General features: G+C 36.2%; 4 protein-coding genes across 4 annotated transcripts; 1 reads left to right on the top strand and 3 right to left on the bottom strand.

The window, feature by feature from the left end:
• Positions 1-206: 206 nt before the first annotated feature.
• LOC137722397 (probable fructokinase-1) lies at positions 207-3,525 on the top strand. Its single transcript, XM_068461388.1, has 4 exons — positions 207-826; positions 1,992-2,324; positions 2,919-3,035; positions 3,139-3,525. Exons 1-4 carry the CDS (start codon positions 416-418, stop codon positions 3,265-3,267), a joined length of 990 nt encoding a protein of 329 aa, XP_068317489.1. The 5' UTR covers positions 207-415; the 3' UTR covers positions 3,268-3,525.
• A 2,676-nt stretch (positions 3,526-6,201) lies between these two features.
• LOC137723082 (uncharacterized) lies at positions 6,202-11,016 on the bottom strand. Its single transcript, XM_068462236.1, has 7 exons — positions 10,816-11,016; positions 9,786-9,895; positions 8,936-9,085; positions 8,597-8,829; positions 7,704-7,814; positions 7,219-7,263; positions 6,202-6,508 (listed from the first exon to the last, which is right to left on the bottom strand). Exons 1-7 carry the CDS (start codon positions 11,009-11,011, stop codon positions 6,349-6,351), a joined length of 1,005 nt encoding a protein of 334 aa, XP_068318337.1. The 5' UTR covers positions 11,012-11,016; the 3' UTR covers positions 6,202-6,348.
• Positions 11,017-12,789: 1,773 nt separating this feature from the next.
• Positions 12,790-14,040, bottom strand: LOC137723244 (receptor-like protein 53). The gene is made up of 2 exons (XM_068462400.1): positions 13,856-14,040; positions 12,790-13,762 (listed from the first exon to the last, which is right to left on the bottom strand). Exons 1-2 carry the CDS (start codon positions 14,038-14,040, stop codon positions 12,790-12,792), a joined length of 1,158 nt encoding a protein of 385 aa, XP_068318501.1.
• A 4,979-nt stretch (positions 14,041-19,019) lies between these two features.
• LOC137722964 (B-box zinc finger protein 24-like) lies at positions 19,020-22,435 on the bottom strand. Its single transcript, XM_068462099.1, has 3 exons — positions 21,906-22,435; positions 20,119-20,418; positions 19,020-19,439 (listed from the first exon to the last, which is right to left on the bottom strand). Exons 1-3 carry the CDS (start codon positions 22,086-22,088, stop codon positions 19,203-19,205), a joined length of 720 nt encoding a protein of 239 aa, XP_068318200.1. The 5' UTR covers positions 22,089-22,435; the 3' UTR covers positions 19,020-19,202.
• Between the last annotated feature and the right edge of the window lie 235 nt (positions 22,436-22,670).

Here is a 22,670-nt window from a genome sequence, read left to right on the forward strand (position 1 = left end):
GATAAAATTTCTCCTCCATATCAAGTGGACCCTAGAATGAGAGAATAAATAATTCATTATTCTCCAAATTTGGAGAATCATACAAAAAAAGGCAGTTGGATTAATTTGACTCAAGAAATAAATAAAAAAAGACATAAATAATCCATTAGTGCAATTATTTTAATTAACTAGAATTATTAATAATATCATAATCCATTTTCTCCACCGATTCCTCCTTAATCCTTTCTTTGCAAGGCTTTCCCCACATAAAGTATAATTTCGGATTCCTCATAATCCTCCCCTTCCTCGGTTTCTCCCTCTCCCTATAAATACTCCCCCACCTCCGATCACTTCCTCCTCTCTCATTATTCCCCTCACCATCCCACCAAAACTCTGTTCCTCTCTCTCTCTCTCTCTCTCTCTCTCTCTCTCAGTTATGGCTAACAATGGCGTACGGCAGACCGGAAAGGGTATGATCGTGAGTTTCGGCGAGATGCTGATCGACTTCGTCCCCACCGAATCGGGCGTTTCTCTTGCCGAAGCTCCTGGCTTCCTCAAAGCCCCCGGCGGGGCCCCCGCCAACGTGGCGATCGCCGTGGCTCGCCTCGGCGGAAAGGCCGCGTTCGTCGGCAAACTCGGCGACGACGAGTTCGGCCACATGCTCGCCGGCATCCTGAAGCAATACGGCGTCACTGGAGATGGCATCTCGTTCGATCAGGGCGCCCGCACCGCCTTGGCCTTCGTGACCCTACGCGCCGACGGTGAACGTGAGTTCATGTTCTACCGGAACCCTAGCGCCGATATGCTGCTGAAGCCCGACGAGCTCAACATCGAGCTCATCAAATCCGTACGTTTTCTCTCCTTACGTTTTGTGTCCCTTTTCTCGGAAAATTTGGAGGGAGGGTTTGGGTGTGATAAACGTACCTGCCGTTGACGGAAGGTAGGTTCATCTCACTTGGATCTGGGATACACTTGGATCTCACTTTAATTGTTGGCCCTTAATTTTCTGACGTGGGTCCCGCTTATCACGGATCTCTCGTATCAGACAGTCACACCAGCCCCAATATATTCCCCACAAAAATAATTAATTAATATAAATAAATAAAATTTTCATGACAAAAAATAATAATTAATTTAGAATTTTATTTTTTTGTATAGATTTATTAGATTAGATTAGATTAGATAGAAAGTCGACAGAGTTCTAATTCATTTCATGTCGTGCTATAAGAACAATACATTTTTTTCATCACTGTAGAAGAGGCCACTTGGATAATTAATTTAGAATTAAATAGGTAAAGTTTGGCAGCGCGATTTGGTTTTGGGTGTTTGTATTTTTATTACTCACGCGCACACGTAAGCGAGTGGTTGTTGTACATTTTGTGGTCGGTTCGGTAATATTGCATGTTGATCCAATCAATTGAAAATACGTGTTGAAATTTTTTGGCTCTATTTTATTTTAAGTTGGCCTTTTTCATTTTAATTAAATTATTTTCTCTCCTTTTTTCTATGTCCAATTATTTTTCACTTTTTTGTCATCTTAAAGTTGATGGGGAGGCATTTATCATAAAGTAATTTTAGGCTGAAAGCTCCCTTAAAATGGCCAAAAGTTGGTTAATTAATTTTGGATTAAAAATTCTTGTTTTTTTTCTTTCAAGAAGAAGCATAGACCCACTTGAATTTTACTAAATATTAGTTTTAAAAATATTTTCACAAAAACAACATATTTATAATTTTTATTTTTTGAACAAACGATCTTTTTTATATTAAGGGAATGAAGGGGGTTGAGTTTTATAATGGGTTAGCAATAATGTAGTTCAAATTTGTCTATGACGAAAATCGAACCAAAGACCTCTCTCGCTAACAAGAAGAGTAATACCACTTGACTGTAGTACTAAATGACAATATGCCCATAATTTTTAAATTTTACCCTTTTTTTGTATTACACCATATAGATAATGAAATAATAGATGTAGTTTTGCTCACCGAGTCCGGTTTTGATTTTGTATTTATAGGCCAAAGTGTTCCACTATGGATCCATTAGCTTGATCGTGGAGCCGTGCAGATCGGCACATCTGAAGGCAATGGAGGTGGCTAAAGAAGCAGGTGCATTGCTCTCCTACGACCCGAACCTCCGGGAGCTGCTGTGGCCGTCGCGGGAAGAGGCAAAGAAGCAGATAATGAGCATATGGGATAAGGCCGATTTGATCAAGGTGAGTGATGTGGAGCTGGAGTTCCTTACAGGGAACCCCAACATTGATGATGCCAATGCCATGACTCTGTGGAGAGATAGCTTGAAGCTCCTCCTTGTCACTCTTGGTGAGAAGGGTTGCAGATACTACACCAAGGTCAGTTCCTTATTCGATCCAACCCAATTCTTTACTATTTTGTTGCACATGCATTTGCATTGCTTAATTAATTCTGAGTTTTTGACTTTTAGTCACGTTGGGCCACTGGGTTAGGTGGGGGTGGGGTTTAAGTCCATGATTTTGGTTGTGGACAAAGTAAGTTTGATTATATTTCTTGATATTAATGGAATATTTATCTTATTCATTTGATGTTTATGTTTTGCATATTAAAAAATAGAGTTGCTATTGACACTATTTATGTAACAAAGTAGAAATATTTAAAGTGTTATTATGTGGCAAAGCAGACATTTTCGAAGGAGTTAGTATGTGTTCAAAACTATCACAATGGTTTAGAAAATTGGAGAGTTTCGAACCGGTGACGGCGCATGGATAAAATTCAACACTCTATCCACTAGAATATTTAGTTTTGAGTTTAGAGGGGTTGGGTTTTGAAGCATGGGTAGACATCCAACTCCCTATCCACCAGGATATTGAGTTTTGTTTACTTTTTTTCTTGGAAACTTTAGGCATTTGGTTTGGTAATTGGGTTAAAAACTTAACTTGTGTACATTACTTGTAAAACTACAAATACAGAATTTCCGTGGAGTGGTGGAATCCTTCGAGGTCAAAGCCGTAGACACCACCGGTGCCGGTGATTCGTTTGTCGGTGCTCTCCTTGCGAAGATTGTCGATGATCACTCCATTCTTGAAGTAAGCTACACAGTTGACGATGATTTTATGCATCCTATTTGCTATATATATTTGAATTATATTAATTTGGAAAGCTGATGAACGAATTTGGTTGGATTTGCAGGACGAGAAGAGGTTGAGGGAGGTACTTAAATTTGCAAATGCATGCGGAGCGATTACAACAACCAAGAAGGGAGCTATCCCCGCACTTCCCACCGAGTCTGAAGCCCTCACCCTCTTCAAAGAAAAATAGAAGAAGAAGAAGGTGATGGATCTCAACAAGAAGAAGAAGAAGGGAATATCTGCCTCTTTTTATTTTTCTTCTTAATTCTCTTTGCTTTTTATTTTTATTTTTCTTTATTTGTCAAGTTTGTAGGAGCTTTTATTTCGAATTTTGTGTTTTATTGGAGAGGGATTTTCCAGCATTAGTTTGGCTGCGTGTAAGGATGGGAAGTTGGAGGCTTAAGCATTGCCGAATAAGTGTATGATTTCTGATATTCTTCACATCAAATGAGAACCCAAATTCGATTGTTGGATAATAATCAACGATGAAAGATAAATATATATAGAATAAATTTGAATTATGCTACTAATTAAATAAATAACAACATTATATTGAATAAACAAGACTGATATTTAAACAAACGCAGTGAAGATTGAGACTTGCATACTGCAATGTCTTTGAAATAGAAATTTGTCCCTACTTTGTGCTTGTAATTTTGTAGGCGTTAGCTTCTCTAGAAATGAACAATCTAAACTAGGATTTCAGCACAAAAAAAACTTAGTTTCTAGCGAAATAATTACTCGTTCTCTCAGCACGCTTGCTATTGAAGGAAAAATGATTTTCAGTGGTTTGATTGAAGTAATAATTATATATTACTGAGTTTAGGAGACGACTGCTTAACAGAAAAGGTGTGTCGATTTAGATATAAAAGGAACTTAAGGCATATATTGTTGTTTGTTTAGCGTCGATTCAGCATCCAACTAAAAAAGTGTTGCTTTAGTCAAAAAGTTGTATTTGTTTTTTTTTTTTTTTTTTTGGAAAAATAAAAGTTGTATTTGTTTTGGACATCCTTTCCCCTCCTCAAGCACATCTATTTGGGGCATTTGGAGAGAATAAAAACAAAAGATAATTAAGAAACGTGATGTGTATGGAAAAAAGGCATGTACAAATCTTTTTTTTTTTTTTTTTTTTTAAGTTAAGCAATTTTAATTTGGATACTATTGGCGGAAAAGGATCTTTGCTGGATTCTTTTCCTGGGATCCGGGAGATCCTGTAATCATGATCGTTCGTCGTACATCGTGCGATCAGAAATTATTTAAAATTTAAAATTAAATATAAATAGTACCTAACGAATATTAACCACATAATATATGATAAACGATCATGATCATGCGATCTCCCGGATTTCCGAAAAAAGGATCCGACAAGGATCCTTTTCTACCATTGGCACTCACATGTTACGTTTTTTTCAACCACTTTATATTTATTTATGATATATATTATATTAAATAAGAGTGAAAAATACGCTAGGTGGTAGTGCAAAACAGCAAAACAACAATTTTGGCCCCAACATGTAAAATGTGGACCGTTGTAAATCATGCCATTTGATAACTTGGTTTTGTCCATATATAACACAAGTCGTGTCGTATAGGCAAACTAGCTAACTACTTGTGGAGAGATTTATAGTGTACCGGAAATATGAGATACTACATCACGTGTTATTATACAATTGAGTTAATATGCCTAATATTTCATAAAAAAATTCAAAAGTTCAAGATCTACAATAGGTTCTAACAATTTTTTTTGTAGTGAATCGGTAAATATCATTGACATTCATTGATTTTTCTATATCTCGCCGATATATGGTGAAATTTTCATTTCAACCCCCATTTTCCATATCGATCATTGACTTTTTGGATATTTCGGCGAAAATATCAACAATTTTGTGAATATTTTAGTCACTGCTAATTAGTGATTAAGCATGAATTTTCTTTTGGTGATTTCCTTAATTAGAGAGATACGCTCATGAAGAACCATAAAATAAAAAAAATAAACTTTTTTAGGTTATCTTCAAATTTTTATGCCAATAGTATAAATTAATGAATGTACATCAAGTCAAGCTTGGTGAGTTTGATTATCTATGGTAATTCTTTTTATTCCAACATAAAAAAAAATTAAGACAAAATATAATGTTTGTAACCAAAGAGCCAAGTGCTCTGTCCAACTCTAAATAAATCAAAGATCCCTTCCCTTATCCAACAAGTACACCCCAAGACCCTTGTCAAATGCAAAAGCAATCTGAAAATATCAATGGTGAAAAACTCGTTTTTGGAAAAAGAAAGTGTTAGGTCAACTTATATAGACTTTCTTAAATTGTGTGACAACTCACACGCAGAAATGGACAATTTCACTAGTCATAATGCATAAGAAATTTTATACGCGAAATGCAATTCATGAACAAACCTGACTTGAGATGAAGCAAAAACATTTGCACTTTGATCTTCAATGACCCAGACTTTAATACCAAGCATTCTAAAGTTTAATCTCTAATGAAAATTGATCAAAAGAACATGTGTGATAATGATTACAGGTTTGACAAAAAAAGTCAAAAAACTACTAAGTTTGAACTTCCCAACAACAAAATGACTTATTAAAAAGATAAAAGAGAATTTTAACGAAAAGCTCTCGGTACTGATCACTTTAACGAAAAACCATATTTTTATACTAAAAAGTTAATCCTGATACTATTCACTTTTTCCTTTATTTTGTCATTTTCGTTAAAACTCAAAGTTTTCAAGCCATTTTCATTAGTTTTTCTAAAGATAAAAGCAATAAAATAAGACTTCATGATTAAAACCACATTTTGTGAATCAAATGACGTGATAATAAAATAAGACTCCTTAATTTAAAGAATTTAAAAAAGAAGACCAACCATCAACAGCCGCATCATGTGGCCAAATATAAAAGCCTGCATATAGAATCTTGTTCTCTTGGTCGCCAAGTGATCAAAGCTTCATGCTCACTCACCTTTTAATTTAATATCAAGGGTTGAGATTAAAACATTAAAAGAACATTCACTATTCTCTATCCTTGATATCAAATTCAAGGGCGAGTCACAAACATTCCTCCGTCACGGGATGACCAAGAGAACATTTTTGCTACATATAAAAGAGCAATAAACTGTAAATGCAAGACAAAATATATGTAAATTCATTGTGACAAAATATATTCTTAATTAAACTCCTTTACAAGTATCTATAGCATTGCTCATAACAAGGATTCTTGGAGGATGTTTGAGCATGGTGAGCGAAAGTAGTAAAACAGGTTATTTTAGAACGCAATACTTTGCGGTTTTAGTTCGCTAACCTCCATCTGCAAAGGCCTCCAAGCACGCTTGCACCGTTCCCATCTCCCCTGCATATGAGCCAAAAATGCCTCTGCCCATTTTTCCTTGCTCCCTCTCATGCTAAGATCGTAGGGCACTGAGAAACTATTCAACCAATCAACAAAAATCAAATCTCAGTTATGGTGGTTATGTAACACCACTGCAATATTAAAGTTCTGCCCGTTTAAATGACAGATACTAAAGCGTCTGTGTGTCCCGTGCAGGTAAAGACTGCTGAGAGATATATTCTGGGTAGATAATATATTATCTGTCAAGGACAATTTATAAAGGCACGGGAATGATAAACACAATGGTGAACCCGACCCCCATCCATCTACTGATAATATAACTCTCTCCACAAATGTAACACTTTCCATTCTCCGCAACAAGAAAAAAATGCTGATAGATTAGAGAGTATCTATTCGCTGTTAAGTGCATCTCCAAGTACTTATAAATGAACCTTTAACCACCACCACATTAGAATCTGAACTGGTTTTCCCGTCAACTATGCCCTTACTAAATAACTTCTCAAAAGCCTTACTCAATTAACTTTAGGACTTCCCAACAGTTCTGAAAGAAGGCTCAAAATATAGGATGGGGTTCAAAATATCACAAAATTCATCCTCGTTACGCACAACATCAATATCATCTCCAATACTGATGTGCTCTTCCCATAACAGTCAAAAGAACTTGCACTAAAAAAAAAAAAAATACTTTCTTTGTGTTGCCTCATCAAGTATTCTTTTCAACTTACAGAAGATATCCATCAATTATAACACTAATAAAAATAAAATAAAAATTTCACGGAGAGTTACCTCAAGAGTTCGTCTAGTTGATATACTTCATCGGGGGATCCATTCCTGCAAGAATTACAAACTTTTATCTCAACAAGCTACATTGCGTCCATGAGCAATGTATTTTGAAGATTGACCTTTTGGCTAGTACTGTTAAGTATGCAATTAAATTGCTCAAATATGAGAAGTACTCTGTAGTTTTTGTTATTTAACTTAGTGCATGACAAGAGACTAGTATTCTCAACACTTTTTAAGAATTTATCTAAAACAAGCCACAAAAACCAAATGTAAAACATACGAACACACTTTTACTTTTATTGGTTAGAGGACTTCTTGTAAATCCAAGACATTATAAGTGTATGATGCCATGTTAGTACTTTAAAGAATGAAAATATGTATGTGTGACCCAAGTAGGACATCGAATATCGTGGTAAAATATAAATCTAATAATTCAAATTCTGATATAACTACTGAACGCGTCATAAAACAAGATCAGAAAAACTAACCTGCATATTGATATTTTATAAATATGAAGATACTTGGAAGAAAGATTACAAACAGCTGCAACACTATGCTCCTCTCTGAACAAGTACACAACTGGATACCCAAGAAGCCATCTGAAGTATTTGAACACAAATTTTTAGTGTATGACACCAAGATTCTAATCCCAACATCTAATACAGGAAGAAATTTCAAACTCTTAATATTCGAATGGGATTTACATGCAACTTCTAACAAGTTCATTCCTTAAAAGTTTCTGAAATAGTATAAGAATTACTTCAGAATCAATTCCGCTTCCAATTTGAGTGACTTTCTAGCAAACTATTAGACTTACAACTCGAATGTTTAGGAGTTGACAGATAAACCAGGCAATGGCAAAACAATTCTTCATTTATTTCCCCCTTCCAATCCCACTTTATGTTTTATTTCCAGCCTAATTACTGGCATCAGTCAAACTACAAGTTATCGATCTGTCTTGTGAGTTTCCACTTCATGTACTCCAAATGCATTGTAGCCAGGTTGTAGACTGGAAGTTCAAGACCAAATAAAATTAGATTTTTTTTCCCATTAATGGGAAAACGGAATCAGATTTCAAATTCTAAATATATTATGCAAGCGTAGGGGACCATCCGACCATAAAAATTTTCATTGTAACTTTTAGTCATTCGGTTATCCAAGCCAACTTAGTAATGTTCCTGTAAAAGGGACCACCTAATTCCTAAGCAATTATCTGACCATACCAGTTAAAAGTCCATCTGAGTCATTCAGGCTACTTTACATATCCAAGTGGTGCTGAAATTGTTCACAAACATATTCAGGATCACAGAAACCTGAAGCAGGGAAATGCGACATCCCAGGGGTAGTAAAGGTGTATTCAAACGTGAGCTTAGACAGTTACCCATTTAGCGTTGGCAGTAAGACCTCAGTATTTTGCATGCAGCTACTCAGATCGATAAATTCAGATGACTGAGAAGGGATGTGTTCATTTATGGGCGGTTCAGCATCAGCTGTTACACTGTGAGATGGCAAAGCCTCATCTTTCCTTCCACCAACAGGAAATACCAGAGAGAACAACTTCTGAATAGATATAAGCTGCATCCCTAGTGGGCTTTTTTCTGCTTCTGTTATCATCTGCAACACAAATGAAAGAAAGGCAATCACCAAATGGGAGAAAGAAAAATGTTCAAGTTCAAGGTAAAGATTACAGGGGGCAGAAAAGAATACAGCAGAGAGTAACCTTTGGAGGATCTCGTTCAACATCCACAAAGAGCAACTCTCGTTCTGAGTTCAAGCTTGACCTAACATGATCAGCAAGCCCTCTAACGTGTATCAAATATATCATTTCTTCTATAACCATTACTCTCAAATGCTCAAAAATGGGTGACTCCTGCACAAAAGTCCTAAAGGTTATTTGATTTTCAGAAAACCAATAACTCTTTACAAAGTAAAAGGAAAAAGGACAGAATAATAATATGACATGATATGCAACGTCAATAGATCATGTAATGCAGATTATCAGCTAATGCTCGGCCCGCATCCTAGTGGAAATGTAATGGGAAAATGAGCTGAGAGAGATAAGAAATGATTAAATCATAAAACCCAGATCATCTTTGCCAAAAAACCAACTAAAGACATACCAACACATATCGGTACATGTGTTTACAGAAGTACGAATAAGCTAATGCAGGTAATATTATATAAAATGAATTGCAATCTTTCTTACCAAAGAACAAACAGTTGACTTATGAATTTTAAGCATTAGATTCCAAATCCTTAAACCCTAAACAAAAACTTATTCAGTGTGGGGGAGAGAGAGAGAGAGAGAGCACCACGTCTCGCGGGTTATACCATCGATGTGTGTGTCACGTTTATGTGTGTGCATGTGCGCACCACCATGATTCCTAATTGAACTTCTATGAAATGGTTTCACAGGATTCAGCTAATTGTCTTGACTAATTGTTAATAACTTAATATAGATATTTGACTTTAGCTATAAGTTAAACCTATTGGTAAATGGTATTATTAGAATGATTTAGAAAACTTGGATAAGATGTCAGTATGAATTGTGACAGAATCAGCGGCAAAACCTTTTGACAGAGTTTCAAAATAGCGCAGAGTCTCTCTTGCAGTTCAGGCATCTTTCCACCATAGTCTACCAGTATCACTGGCCTCATTCCTGTGCACAAAGCTAGAATATCTGCCAGAAAACTCCACAAAACCACAAGTTGTTACACATAACAGTAAAATATACTAACTTTGGTTGAAATGTTTACAAATATATTCCTAGTAAGCCAGAGGAATTCGCAGTGGCAAGGGGAAAGGTTCTTGAAGGCTTGGATGCGATTCTCATTTACAGTACACGGTAAATTCAGGATCTTGTTTAAATTTTTAAAGGGAAATCACCAAAAGTATCACCACATAGAAGCGGACATATAGTTATCGTTATAAATCAAAATACTACAAAAGCGCAGGGATGAACACAATCGTTTTACTTCCATTTCCATGTACATTTTACGGGGAAAAAGAATATTAAATCAAGATTATATGTACTCTTTCCTCTACAGCCTCTTTTCATTTCGTGATCACCAAAGAAAGTTTCTTTCCCTTCTTTGCTTTCTATTCAAATAATAAAGATCCTCATCAATCAAATGTATGTTTTTTGGGTTACAATCAATCAAATGTATGTTCATAATCACATGATTTCTCCATTTTCGCTACGGATGAAACGAAACGAAAACAAAAAAGGAAAATTTTTTCAGGAAAACCAACCCAATCCCACTGACAAGTATACAAGAAAGATCATATGCTAACCCTCTAAATTACAACACAAAAAGGTGGGGTTGCAAAATTGAAAACCAAAGGAGCCACAAGAGAAGCCATCTCAACTTTTAAAGATACATCGGCAAACATATTCAGCTGAGAGCTTATACAGGCACCAATGAAGAATTATCTACTCTAACGTTTGAAGGAGACCAAATTTACCAAAACCCAGATGCAAAATTGAGCTTGTGAATTGAAACACAACAAAATATTGAAAACCCAGAAGCCAAAATGGAGTGTTCATTTGGGAAAGCAGAACAACATAAACTGTTACAATTGAGAGAGAGAGAGAGAGACCTGTGTCAAGTCGACGTCGAGAGTATTTGAGACGCCATTTGATTTGAGAGAGAGAGGAGTCCAAGACTCGCAATGCTTCATCTAACTCTGCGGCTTCAGTTAAGAATTCCTTGTCTTCTTTTTCCCGAGGATCCTCCATTAACACAGAGAAAAGACAGACTTCCAGAAAATGCCACTGTTTGTTTACTAGTAGCATTGAGTGGCCGTTTGGCATATTATTTCTTTCTTCTTTTTTTTTCCGTATATTTTCTTCGAAATGAAATTTCAAATGCTTAGACTAATCAAAATTAAATATCGATGAAACGATAAATATCGACGGTATAACAACGAAAATTTCACGATATAGTGATTAAATATTGATAGAAATTAAAAAATTGATCATTTCATTAATTGAGATTTAAAAAATATCATTTTGGCCAATTCTTTTACTAACGTTATATCAAAAATCATATGATCGTTAGATTAAGAGTTCATGATTGCTTTGCAAAACCGTATTTGTCAATTTTCTTCAATACAAATGAGTGTCTTAATAATTTTGGATTTGTCTAATTTTTGTAAAAATGATCTATGAATGATGCTTTAGAAATAGACAATTCGGATCGTTTAAATACATTGTGGAGTGGGCTCCACAAAAAGATATGTCAAAAGTTGTGTAAAAGAAGTAGAGTCATATATCTGCCCCCTTCATCTATGCAAAATCTACAATCCACTTGCTGTTAGATCTTAATTTTATAATTTTAAATAAAGATTTAATGATTTAAATACCTGTAATACCTCTGAAGCACAAAAAAAAAAAAAAAAAAAAAAAAGTTTCTTTACGAAACATGTTGTTTAGTAAACTGTGGGAGTTTGAGTGGCTCGAACATCAATATTTCAAATATTTCTCTCGTCTAACTTAGATCATCTCCAAAGAAATGTCTAACTATAATAGTATAGAACATTGTAAGGTTTAAAAACTTGTTAAAACCTTGAAGGGTCTTATTGTAAGGTTAAAAATTTGAGGGGGCTATGTGATAAAAACAATAAACTTGTGAGGTTTCAAGTAGGAAGCAGGCTTTCCTATATATACCATAATCGATGACATCAATGCAGTGGACCTATACATTTCATATACAGAAATTGGTACCTATGCCATTTAGTTTCATAAGGCTCAAGAGCAACAAAAGTGTTTTCAAAATGTCATCTAAGGTACTGTTAGAAAACAACACTCTACCAAATTTAGCCTGTGACGTAAACTGTAAGTAGGAGTGGGCTCACATGTTACCATGTGCTTTTGTTCACTGATGTATGGGCATCAATCTCAGACAATCAGCTATTGGCTATTTTCTCAACGGCACATGAATGTTTTGACTGTAGATCGGCTGGTCCTCAGCTTCTCAAACTGCATCATGGTTGCAATTGGGATTTTCTTTTAGGGTCTTCGTATTTTGTGTTTATTTATGGTTTTGGTATTTCAATCTTTCAATGGTTGAAGAGCTTATCTCTCTTAGTACTCAATGATCTCTTAAACCCTTTTTATTCTTTGGTCATTGCCAGGTTTAGCCCTGAAGCACTGAACTAGTTGTTAATCAGGGGATTGCTTGGCTAGTTTGCAATCTGCAATGCTGAAAGTGACATAGCTAGCTCTGGATACCATTGTTGGACGTTGTGGCATATGCATGGTATAATTTCGCAGGGTTGTGCTTACCCGTATTTGGACGGGTTCTGTTGAGTTGCTCATATTTTTTTTATGCCTTGGACCTATTTATTTATGCGTGGAAGTCTTCTTGGAGAAGACTATGAAGGGAGAACTCTATCAAGAGAGTCCACTTTAGAGAGGTGAGGGGTTATGATTCATGCAACTATACATTATCTCTTGCTCTTTATTGCTTTGTCTCAGTAACCACTTTTTACATGGTTTTTGAACTGTTGTATACAATTCTCTTTTTATTCATTTCCTTAGAAAACAAGTAAATCATTTTGATCGGAAAAATCTTACCCACTGGTATCATTCTGTCCACCGCATTCTGAAATTTTCTTTTGCCCGCCAAAGCATATTGGAAGGTTTTCTGGACACTTCAGGCAGTTATTTGAAAGACTACCCCTTAGTGTCTTTGGGCCAAGAATGAACTCCTGTGGAAGTTTTCCTTGCAGAAAGTTGTGATCTAAGTAGAGGATTCTGCATGCTTCTACTTTTGCTCTGAATTCCCCCAGTATAACACCAAGGAACTGGTTGTATGACAGGTTGATTGACGTTAAATTTGGAAGAGTGACCAAATTGAGAGGCAAATGTCCACGCAACTTATTTCCTTCCGCATCAAGCACTTGAAGCTGTGTTTCTGGTCCAAGAAATCTTACAACTTCTAAGGTGGTGAAGGTGTTGATTGAAAATTTGAGTTCAGTAAAATTGGGCAAGGTAAAAATATCTCTTGTATTCGTACCTGAAAGCCTGTAGTCACTCACATCTAGCAACTGCAGACGTTTGAGTTTGTTTAATGCTGGAAGGTGCCCGGAAAGCAGGTTATGGCTGAGCATCAATTTTCTCAAGCCTAATGGAACATTTGGCATACGCCCATAGAGATTGTTTCTGCTGAGATCTAATGTCCTCAGCTGCCACAACCCTGAGATTTCAGGGATTCTGCCAGTGAATCCATTGTTGGACATGCTCAAGTAGGTCAAGCTCCTTAATCCACTAATGCTTGGAGGAATGGAGCCGGAAAGCTGGTTATGTGAAACGTCTAGAGATTGAAGCATTTTGAGCGCAGTCAATCTTTTGGGAAGGTTGCCTGTGAGGAAATTGCCGGACAATGAAAGTCCGGTGAGCTTCTTTAGTTCAGAAATGGTATCCGGGATTGGTCCTCGAAAGTGGTTCTTGCTTAGATTGATGATAGTGAGCTCTGTTAGATTCGCGATTGACGGTGTGATGAACCCCTTATAGCCACTACCGTCAAGCTCAATTGACGTTATGCTGCTAGGGGAGTTGTAAAACGTGAAACTGCACAAGATTCCCAGAAACTCCCCTTACCACCCCCCCACCAGGGGCGCGTGCGTGAATGCAAACTCCCAAGTACTCAGATAAGAAGAGACGGGAACAGAGTTGGGATCAATGGCACGCTTTATAAGACGAAGAACTTGAGTATCGGAATCGAGAGTGAGCGAATTAACGAGCATCAAAACTGAAAATGTGGTGATGAAAATAAGATGAAGTAGATAGAAGTAGCAGAGGGGAGGCATAAGCTTGCCCATTGGTAAGGGGGAGCTCAAAGCTTATTTGGGTTGTTGGTTTGCTTGCTTTGTGTTGGTGTGTTGTGTGCTATAAAGTGAAGGATGCGAAAAGACCCTTTGAATAGGGAAATATTTTGTTGTTAAATCTCATGCCAAGAACTTGGGGGCAAATTATATCCATTTCTTTTAAAGGTTGGCTGCATTTGTGGATTTTGCTCTCTCTTTTGCTCATCCAACCTAATCTTTCTTTATCCAAACCATGTTTTTGTATACTCATTGTTTTTGGATAATATTAATAATATTTCCATAAGTAAAGGTATGATATGATATGATACCTTATTCATTAACTAAAACGTTTTTTTATTTTATACGCAAATATATTTGGTAATTCATTAATGAATTTTTCCTTCCAAAATGGTTGATTACTATCTTCTCTAAGTATGACTCTGGACATGAAAACATATTTGTACCACCTAAAATCACTTAAGGTTTGACATCTTAAGTTGGTGAGTTGGTCATGAATCCTGGAGGTGGCATTACTAGGTGTCTCTATGAAATGTTCTATGATAGTGAAAAGTAATGTGTTGACCGCATCTGGGACTCCTCTTCTGATATGTTCATTGAAAACGAATGTTCATTATTCATCGATTTTGACTGCATTTTTTATTTCATTTTTGGATTGTTCAGTAAGATGTTTTTCCCACCATGAATGGAGCATTCTTGTAAATCTAGTCACCAAAAGGTCCACAACTTGGGTTTGACTAAGGTTATGATTAGTAATATAACTATTAGCAACCATAGAGATGTGTTGTAATTTGTTCAAAAGTTTTTATTCTAATAATCCATCTATATTCCATTCATAGAGTTTATTAGCTGAGATTAAGAATTGGTTTTGAATGTTTCTTTCCTCAAATTGAATATCCGGAGGTGTTGGCCTTGGATACCAATTTTTGGTAAGAGTTGTCGGGTTGACTCTTTTGTTTGTGATTCGTTTTAGTTCAAGATTTTGAAAAGTTTCTTCTACTTTTCTGATGGAATTTGTTTCACTCTCACCTTTTGAATCCCATAGTAGAAGTTGTTTCTGGTTGAGATTCATCTGGGTGTTGTAAAATATTGATTGTTTTTTCTTGTTTTAACTCTTTTAACATTTGATCTATTTTTTTACTTGTGGAGATTGTTTTCAAAGCTATTGTGCTAGATGAGGCTTCTGGGAAGTTGACTAAGGGTTTTTCCTTAATTGTTCGTTTGGAATGTGAAAGTTTATCTATTTTGCTTTCTATTTTATCTAACTGCTTTCCTATGGTATGTAGACTCTAGTTTGTGAAATTGTTTTGTTCAATGATTGGCTTGACTCCTGCATCTTCTTTGGGAAGTTCGAAATGAGTGGCTGGTACCTATGTGTTTGCGGTTGTGATTAAAATTGTTTCTTGTGGAGGGTGACTAGAGGAGACTATGGTTTTGTCTTCTTTGACCCAATTTTCTATGGTGATGACTTCTAACTTATTTTCAGACTCGTAATATTTTTCAAAGAAAATACTTCAAATATGTGTTTTTTTCATGAAATTGGTCCATTTATTGTAAATGTCCAATTTTTGTTCTTTTGTATATTTTTCCCTAAAGGTGTTTCTTCTAGGAATGTTTTCTATTGCTTCGATGTCAACATTGAGTTTCTTCCATTGGATTTTCAATAGTTGTTTAGGACTAGTAGTTGGTGGTTGACTTGATTTGCTTCGAAATCAGATTCAATTGAAGAGGTTTGTTCTCCTTGATTTTGGGTGTTAGGTTGGTATCGTGGATGAGTAACCTGAGAGGTTGTTTCTACTGATTTTGATTTCATGTTGATCAAATCATTAATTAATTCTTGTTGGGTAACTATTGAGCTAGTATCTATTGATTTTAATTTTATATTGACAAAGGAATTAATTAAATCTTGATCTCGACCCACCATATCGGCTGATGTGGATCCAGAAAAAGAATTCCTACTAGATTCTAAAGATTTGTGTGACTGTGCTAACTCGTGTAAAGGGACACTAGATTTCCTAGCTGGAGGGTTGAAATTGATTTTAACTTTTCCGTCAAAATATTGTTTTATGTTGTCTAGGTTGACTAAGCTATTTTGTATGCTTACTGGTTTGCTTTCATTGATTAAGCACCAATATGAAGGTAGATTGATATCTAACCATTTGATAGTTTTGGGTATTTTAATGTTGGCATTTTCTTGATTGGTTTGTATCAAAAGTGTGTGGTCTCGAGGACTTTTAAGTAAGGCTTGGAAATTCATGTTTGTGTTTGATATATGTCAACAATCTGTGATAAAATTATATATGCTAATAAATAATAAATGCGAATAGGAAATTAACAGAGTATGAACAATGAAATAATATTAAACAGAAATATTGAAGATCAAGTCTTGCATACCGCAATGTCCTTGTAACAGAAATTTCGTCCCTACTCAGTGCTTGTAGTTCTATGGACGTCTGCTTCACCAGGATTCAACGATCAAGTCAGAATTCCAGCACCAGAAAACTTGACTTCTGGTGAATTTCTATGTATTTCTCTCATTAAGGATGTTTTGGATTATAGAAGAAGAATTGTATTTTTTGTGTTCTAAATGCTATGCAGATAGATGTATATATAATATAATTATGCATGTTCGCAACATGTATGAGGAAGGGATGCATCTGTTGGGAGACATCTTCTCATATGAGTGTTTTCTTTCTACGGTTTTTTACACGTCAGACTTCATCTGAAAAGATGAGTCTGTTGGTAAAAAATAATTAATTAATTAAATTTGAAATTAATTAAAAATAATTAATTAATTTCGAAAATAATTAATTAATTTAATTATTAGAGCCCAAACCCAAGCCCGAGCCTGAGCCCAAGGCCCATCTTTTGATAATCACCCCAAAGTCCAACCCCAAGGGTGAGCCCAATTTTAGTCTCCAAGACCTATCACTCCAATCACTTTCTATAAGGAACGAAGCCTTATAAAGTGAGGAAACCTTTTGAAAATGGCCAACGTGGGACAATAAAATTTCTACTCAAAATTTACAATAGTTTGTTCCTATGACTTTGTAGTAAACTCTAAAAATTAAGGCTTATGGTTGGACTCTTCAAGGACTTGGTACCCTGATGTTTTGATGTTTAATGTGAGTGCTTTCAGTATGTGAGGATTTGAAAGACTTATCGTGAGATCTGGGAAACAATCAAAATGAATTAGTCCGTTGTAAAGGCTTGACTCAATCATTCCAAGAATTCTATCATTGAAGTCAATGAATCTTGCATCTCGGAGACATAACAAAATAGTGGTATTGAGGCCTCTTCTTGTTAAGGGCTTGACTGCTATTTGGATTAGGCCTATGTGAATGTAATTGTAACCATCTTTTCTATAAGTTTTAATTTGTTCTGGTATGAATAACTGACAAGTTTCATGTTCTTTACTAAGAGCATAAGCTTTTTCAACTGTTTTGACGTGATGTTCACTTCTAAAAGAGGCTACTGACCATTTCTTTTTGTAAATATTTTTACTAGAAACCTTGGGGATATTCCAATCTCTAAAGTCGACAGTGTGAACTCAAAAAAAATTTTTACTGGGAAATTATGGAAATTCCGAACTTGAAACCTTTCTCCTCCAGAGTCCACTTCTTATAGAGTTGGAAAAAGGTTTTGGGTGACTTGCTTTTACTATTGATGAATGATGACTTGCTTTCACTATTGATGAACAGTGAAATTTGTTGGAATAATTGTTGTTTTCATTATAGAATACGGATGATTGAATGACTCCAAACTTTGTTAGAATCATTGGTGAGAACGTGCTGGTTGACTGAATAATTTCATGCTTTGTTGGAATTATTGGTATGTGTGTGTATGATAATTCCAGATTGAATATCTCTTGGTCCCATATGAGATCCAGTTCTACATCTTAGCTAGGGCTGGAAAAAATTCCCAAAAATCCCAAACCAAACGAAAAAATCCCAAACCCAAACCGAAATTATCCCAAACTTTGGTAATCCCGTACCGAAAAATACCAAAATATTTGGTGTGAGATTGGTTTTCAGAATCCATTTTTCGGTAATCCTGAAATCCCGAAATCTTCTTTTCCTTTTGCTTTTGGTTCCTACTTCCCATGCTACCAAAGAACAAAGAGTGCAGAAAAGCAAACTGCAATATCAATTATATATTATTAAAATAATCAAAGTGTGCAGAAAAGCACATGATTGTTTTGTGTTGTCTAAATTACTATCAATCAAATTGCAAACATAGCCTATTGTATAATATTAAAATAAGGAAAGTTTGCAGAAAGATGTCTAAAGACTCAGACTCTTTAGACAAAGTGTCTCTCCCATCTCTGCCTTCGCCAAAGTCTCCATCTCTACCTTCGCCAAAATCTCAGACTCTTTCTGTCTCTCCTCTCAAATTCAAATTGGGGCTTAGGGTTTCGAATTGGGGGCTCGGGTCAGGAGAAAGACGAAGGTCTGACTATCTTTGCACTCTGTCTTTCTCTCGACCTTCAATTTTCTTCGATTCACCACTGTTTCTGATTTTAAAATGGGGTTTTAAATTTTAAAATTTTAATGCAGGTACGGATGATTTCAGGTTTAGTTTCGGAAAATCCCAAATACCGAAAATATTTCGGGAATACCGAAATTTTGGTTTGGTATCGGTCCTCAGATTTCCATTCCAAAAATAATCGGTTTGGGACTTGATATGCTGTTTTCGGTTCGGTATCCCATACCGAATCAGCCCTAATCTTAGCACTGAACTAACGAATAGAAATTGAACATCACTTCGCGGGAATGGCATCATTTATTAAAAAGTGCTAGCGTTGACAAGAGATGAGCTTGGTTCTTTTTAACGCGTAATCGCTTAACAATACATGCTTCAAGACACTCTTTTTTCTCATAATCACCAGTTACCACTGTCACTTGGTATTATAACAGCAGGCACGTAGTCCGTGCCGTAAGATCATATTGCTGAATAGGCAAAATTACACATCGACGGATCAAATAAAAAGGACAGGAATCCCACAAAATGCATTATAAATTCTTAAATACATACGAAACACATACTGGTACGTACTTAGTATGAACATATATAACAAATACATAAATACATACGTGCGTATACTTAGTATGAACGTATATAATTCAACCTATCAACGAATCCATCAAGTTGATACATGTCTAAAATCTGCCAAGGTCAGGAACAGTGAAATACTCATCATCGTCATCTGGGATTTCAATCCTAGGCTTCTTGGGCGGACTGCTTGATTTAGGGGGTCTGTAGGAGGTAAGATTGCTCGACTGTGGTACTGGGAGCTGCGGAACTTCAGCTGCTGCCGGTGCCTCCTGAGGAAACTGATCACCGAAAATACCCATGTCTGCTATCCATTCGAGCTCTCCAAACTCAAGCGAATCCTTCTGAAGAAAGCAGAGTCCAGAGTTTCTCAAGGTTAGGGATAGATGAAAGAAAAGGCAAACAACTTATCAACAATGTTGGCATCAATTTTATATAAATGTTTTTTCTATACTGACTTCACCCGTACAGCTGCCTGAACTCCATCCCACCTGAGCAATGACCTATTAGAGCTATCAACTTACTGAAGTCGTATAATCTCGTATAATCGTGCATATGTGCTCTATGAATGATCAAACTAAAATAGCGATGACAAAAGAAAAGTGAACTCAATTAAAATTATTCTCTACTTCTATCTCGAAAGTCCAAAAAACTTGTAAAGTTTCTGTACTCTCACTGGTTTATATACAGTAGATAAATAATTATTTTCTCACACGGTAGGCATCATCATTAAATAGCGGTATATGCCACCCAATTATCCCCAACAACATTGTCCAAGACTTGTGCGTCTCATGTACCAAGTTCCCATAAATTGGGTATTTATCTTCAACCCGACTTTCACGGATATTATGATAACGCCCATTTCTCCAGTCTTTCAACAGAAAAAGGGTAAGTTCTGGTGCATCTTTCAATGCCGTTTCTACGTATTCAATTAAAACCAGGCTATTCTGTGAGAAGACAATTGTGTAATTCTAATCATTATGAATAAAGCATAACATCCAAATGTTTAGGGATCTTTCTAACCTTGTCAGAAGATTCAAAATCTGATAATTGCAGCAAGTCATCAACACCCCATGGTGATGAGATGCCAGAAGCCTGTGGTGCTGAGACTTTTGTTGAAATCTTCTGTGCACCTTGATTGGGTGGCTCTAAGCCACTCGTTTCAGCTTCCTTAGTACTACTGGAGGCCAAAGCCACTCGGATTCCAGTGGCAAGGAACCTCTGGTGGTTTGCAGAGAGGCTATTGGCTGAATGAATTGGTTCATCACAATCCTGACAAAAGAGGGCTCTGTCTTCTACGCAGAATATAAAAGCTGTCTTATCCTGCAAATCAGAATATATGTGTGAGAGGGAGAGATTGAAATTTGAGCAGTTATTTCGAGAGAATTTAACAAACTCATCAGAATCCAGTGATGCTAAGACACATTTAAAACGAAACCTTATTTATGTTTCAAGAACTCTTACGTGAGTTTCTTGTTGTTCATTAGTAATTGAGATGAAGACAGTTGATTTCAAGAAAGCAGAAATAAACCCAGAGGAAAGCTCAAATGTAGCTTGAGAAATTCAATCTGGTCATCTTGCATAGTCTGCTACTACAATAATTATAAGAACCCGTCAGCCCTTGATTCCCTGATTCTGCTCATCTTACGGAGCTGTGGAAACATCTCTGTCTAATCCCCACTATATTATGTTTAACTTGGAAGAAAGAGTAAAACACTCTGGAATATAGTTATAAATGATGTACCATAAATTATAAATCCTTCCTGAATTACAGCAAAACCTAAGACTACTCGAGTAATTTCAGAATAACACTTTCTCTAATTGCCTTACCTTTCCCTACTCTCCAAGACTCCAACGCATCAATGAATTTTTTTTCTCATCTTCTCCATGACTCAAACCATGGTCCACAACAAGGACTAAATTGTACCCTTTGTGCTTAAGAATTAAAAGGCACCTTTTACGTTCCAATTCAATCAAAAAAGTCCTGATTATGGATCAATCATTATTAAATTTGACGAATCGACGTTCTCAGAATCCACAAGGTTGGACATCTACTCAACCATTAGCTGACTTGCATTGCAAGTAGCGAACAAACACTCAAAATCCCCATGACTCAACCATTCGCTGACTTACATTGCAAGCAGTGAACAAACACTTCATTCTCTAGCAACTTACACTTCACAAATTACTATTTTCATATGAACAAAAATTACTCATCAGTTGAGTTGCGCTCATCTGTATGGCGTCAATATAACTAATCAACCCGCTTGGCCCAAAAGCCGGTCACATGTAAGCGGAGTATGTTGAGAACATAGTCTCAAACTGGGCCAATATATCGTACTTCTAATTTACTCGAAAAAAAAAAACTATTCAAGTAAGTTTATGAGATCTTGGAAACCTCTACTCATTGTCACTTGGTTTCAGGTTTAGTTTCGCACTGGATGCTCCAACTCTAACACTCTTAGGGCTGTTTGGTATTGCTCTGCTTTGAAAAAAAAACAGCTTAACTGCTTCTACTGTGCTTGCTGTAAGAAATAAGCTCATTTTTGCTGTTTCAGGTTTTCAACTTTTTTTCACCCAAAACTGTGAAAATAAGCTGTTTTTACTTTTTTGAGCTCAACTTTTTTTGATACTCACTTAGTACTTGGCACCCTAAGACCCATCTCAATCCGGCTCACCCCTTACATTCATCAAATCTAAATACATAATTAATTAATATCAGGAACTAAAACCCCAAACAAAAACAGAAAAATTGGAAATTGGGAAATCAATCAAGACATAGAAAGAAAATGGGAAGTGAAATTAATTACTTGGCAAATGTCGCATTTAGGAAGCTTGTTGGAGAGGCTCTGAAGGAGCAGCCTCTGGTGTTTGCTTGCAAGCTTATTCGCTGCGTGTACTTCAACGTCGCATTTGGCGCACAGAGCCGCCTCGTCGGCGCAACAAATCACCGTCGCCGGCGCCTTCTCGCACACATCACACTGAATCTTCATCTTCAACGATTCAATCCTCTAGATTTCTTAGATTTCTTCCTCCTACACACAACTCTGTTTCCAGAAAAACAAAATAATAATAATCCCAGAAGCAAGTGAGAACGTTGTAAAACTGCCAGACAACACCAGGGAGTGTGATCCAAATTCCAAAGATCAAAGCTTTCCCAGAAAGTCCAAACAGATTATCTATGGAAAATCCTCCTGAAGAGAGGAGAGAGGAGAGAGAGAGGATTGTGTTGTTTGTAAGAAGATAAGAGGATTTGTGGGGCAAGTAAAGTAATTGGCGGAGGAGATTTCTGGAGAAAGGTGTGTGATGAGGAGAGGTTTTTGTGGTGCATTGTGTATCATAATCAAGACAATTGGGAGATATCACCGCACTTGTGGGGGCCGCCAGCTTCTGTCTTGTGGCTGTAGAGCCATTGACACCTGCAAGATAGTTAGTCCACATCTCTTTCTCAAGACCAAATCTTCTTCACCTAACACTAACACTTAGTACCCGGAATTTATATGTTTTAAATGTATTTATTAATGTAGATGAAAATGAATAATAAATACATTTAATAAAAACGGTCTTTCAATTTC

The sequence above is a fragment of the Pyrus communis genome, chromosome 17, assembly GCF_963583255.1.
Source record: "Pyrus communis chromosome 17, drPyrComm1.1, whole genome shotgun sequence".
Classification (NCBI taxonomy): Eukaryota; Viridiplantae; Streptophyta; class Magnoliopsida; order Rosales; family Rosaceae; genus Pyrus; species Pyrus communis.

Excerpts from the sequence above, each read along its gene's own strand:
- LOC137722397 (XM_068461388.1), top strand. The coding sequence starts at position 416 with ATGGCTAACAATGGCGTACGGCAGACCGGAAAGGGTATGATCGTGAGT. Across the intron at positions 827-1,991 it reads ACATCGAGCTCATCAAATCC|GCCAAAGTGTTCCACTATGG; the intron begins GTACGTTTTCTC and ends TTGTATTTATAG. Across the intron at positions 2,325-2,918 it reads GTTGCAGATACTACACCAAG|AATTTCCGTGGAGTGGTGGA; the intron begins GTCAGTTCCTTA and ends CTACAAATACAG.
- LOC137723082 (XM_068462236.1), bottom strand. The coding sequence starts at position 11,011 with ATGCTACTAGTAAACAAACAGTGGCATTTTCTGGAAGTCTGTCTTTTC. Across the intron at positions 7,815-8,596 it reads TTACTGCCAACGCTAAATGG|ATGGCTTCTTGGGTATCCAG; the intron begins GTAACTGTCTAA and ends CAAATACTTCAG. Across the intron at positions 6,509-7,218 it reads CAACTAGACGAACTCTTGAG|TTTCTCAGTGCCCTACGATC; the intron begins GTAACTCTCCGT and ends TTGGTTGAATAG.
- LOC137723244 (XM_068462400.1), bottom strand. The coding sequence starts at position 14,040 with ATGGGCAAGCTTATGCCTCCCCTCTGCTACTTCTATCTACTTCATCTT. Across the intron at positions 13,763-13,855 it reads TCTTATCTGAGTACTTGGGA|CATAACGTCAATTGAGCTTG; the intron begins GTTTGCATTCAC and ends CTCCCCTAGCAG.
- LOC137722964 (XM_068462099.1), bottom strand. The coding sequence starts at position 22,088 with ATGAAGATTCAGTGTGATGTGTGCGAGAAGGCGCCGGCGACGGTGATT. Across the intron at positions 20,419-21,905 it reads CTAAATGCGACATTTGCCAA|GATAAGACAGCTTTTATATT; the intron begins GTAATTAATTTC and ends TCTGATTTGCAG. Across the intron at positions 19,440-20,118 it reads ATTTTGAATCTTCTGACAAG|AAGGATTCGCTTGAGTTTGG; the intron begins GTTAGAAAGATC and ends TGCTTTCTTCAG.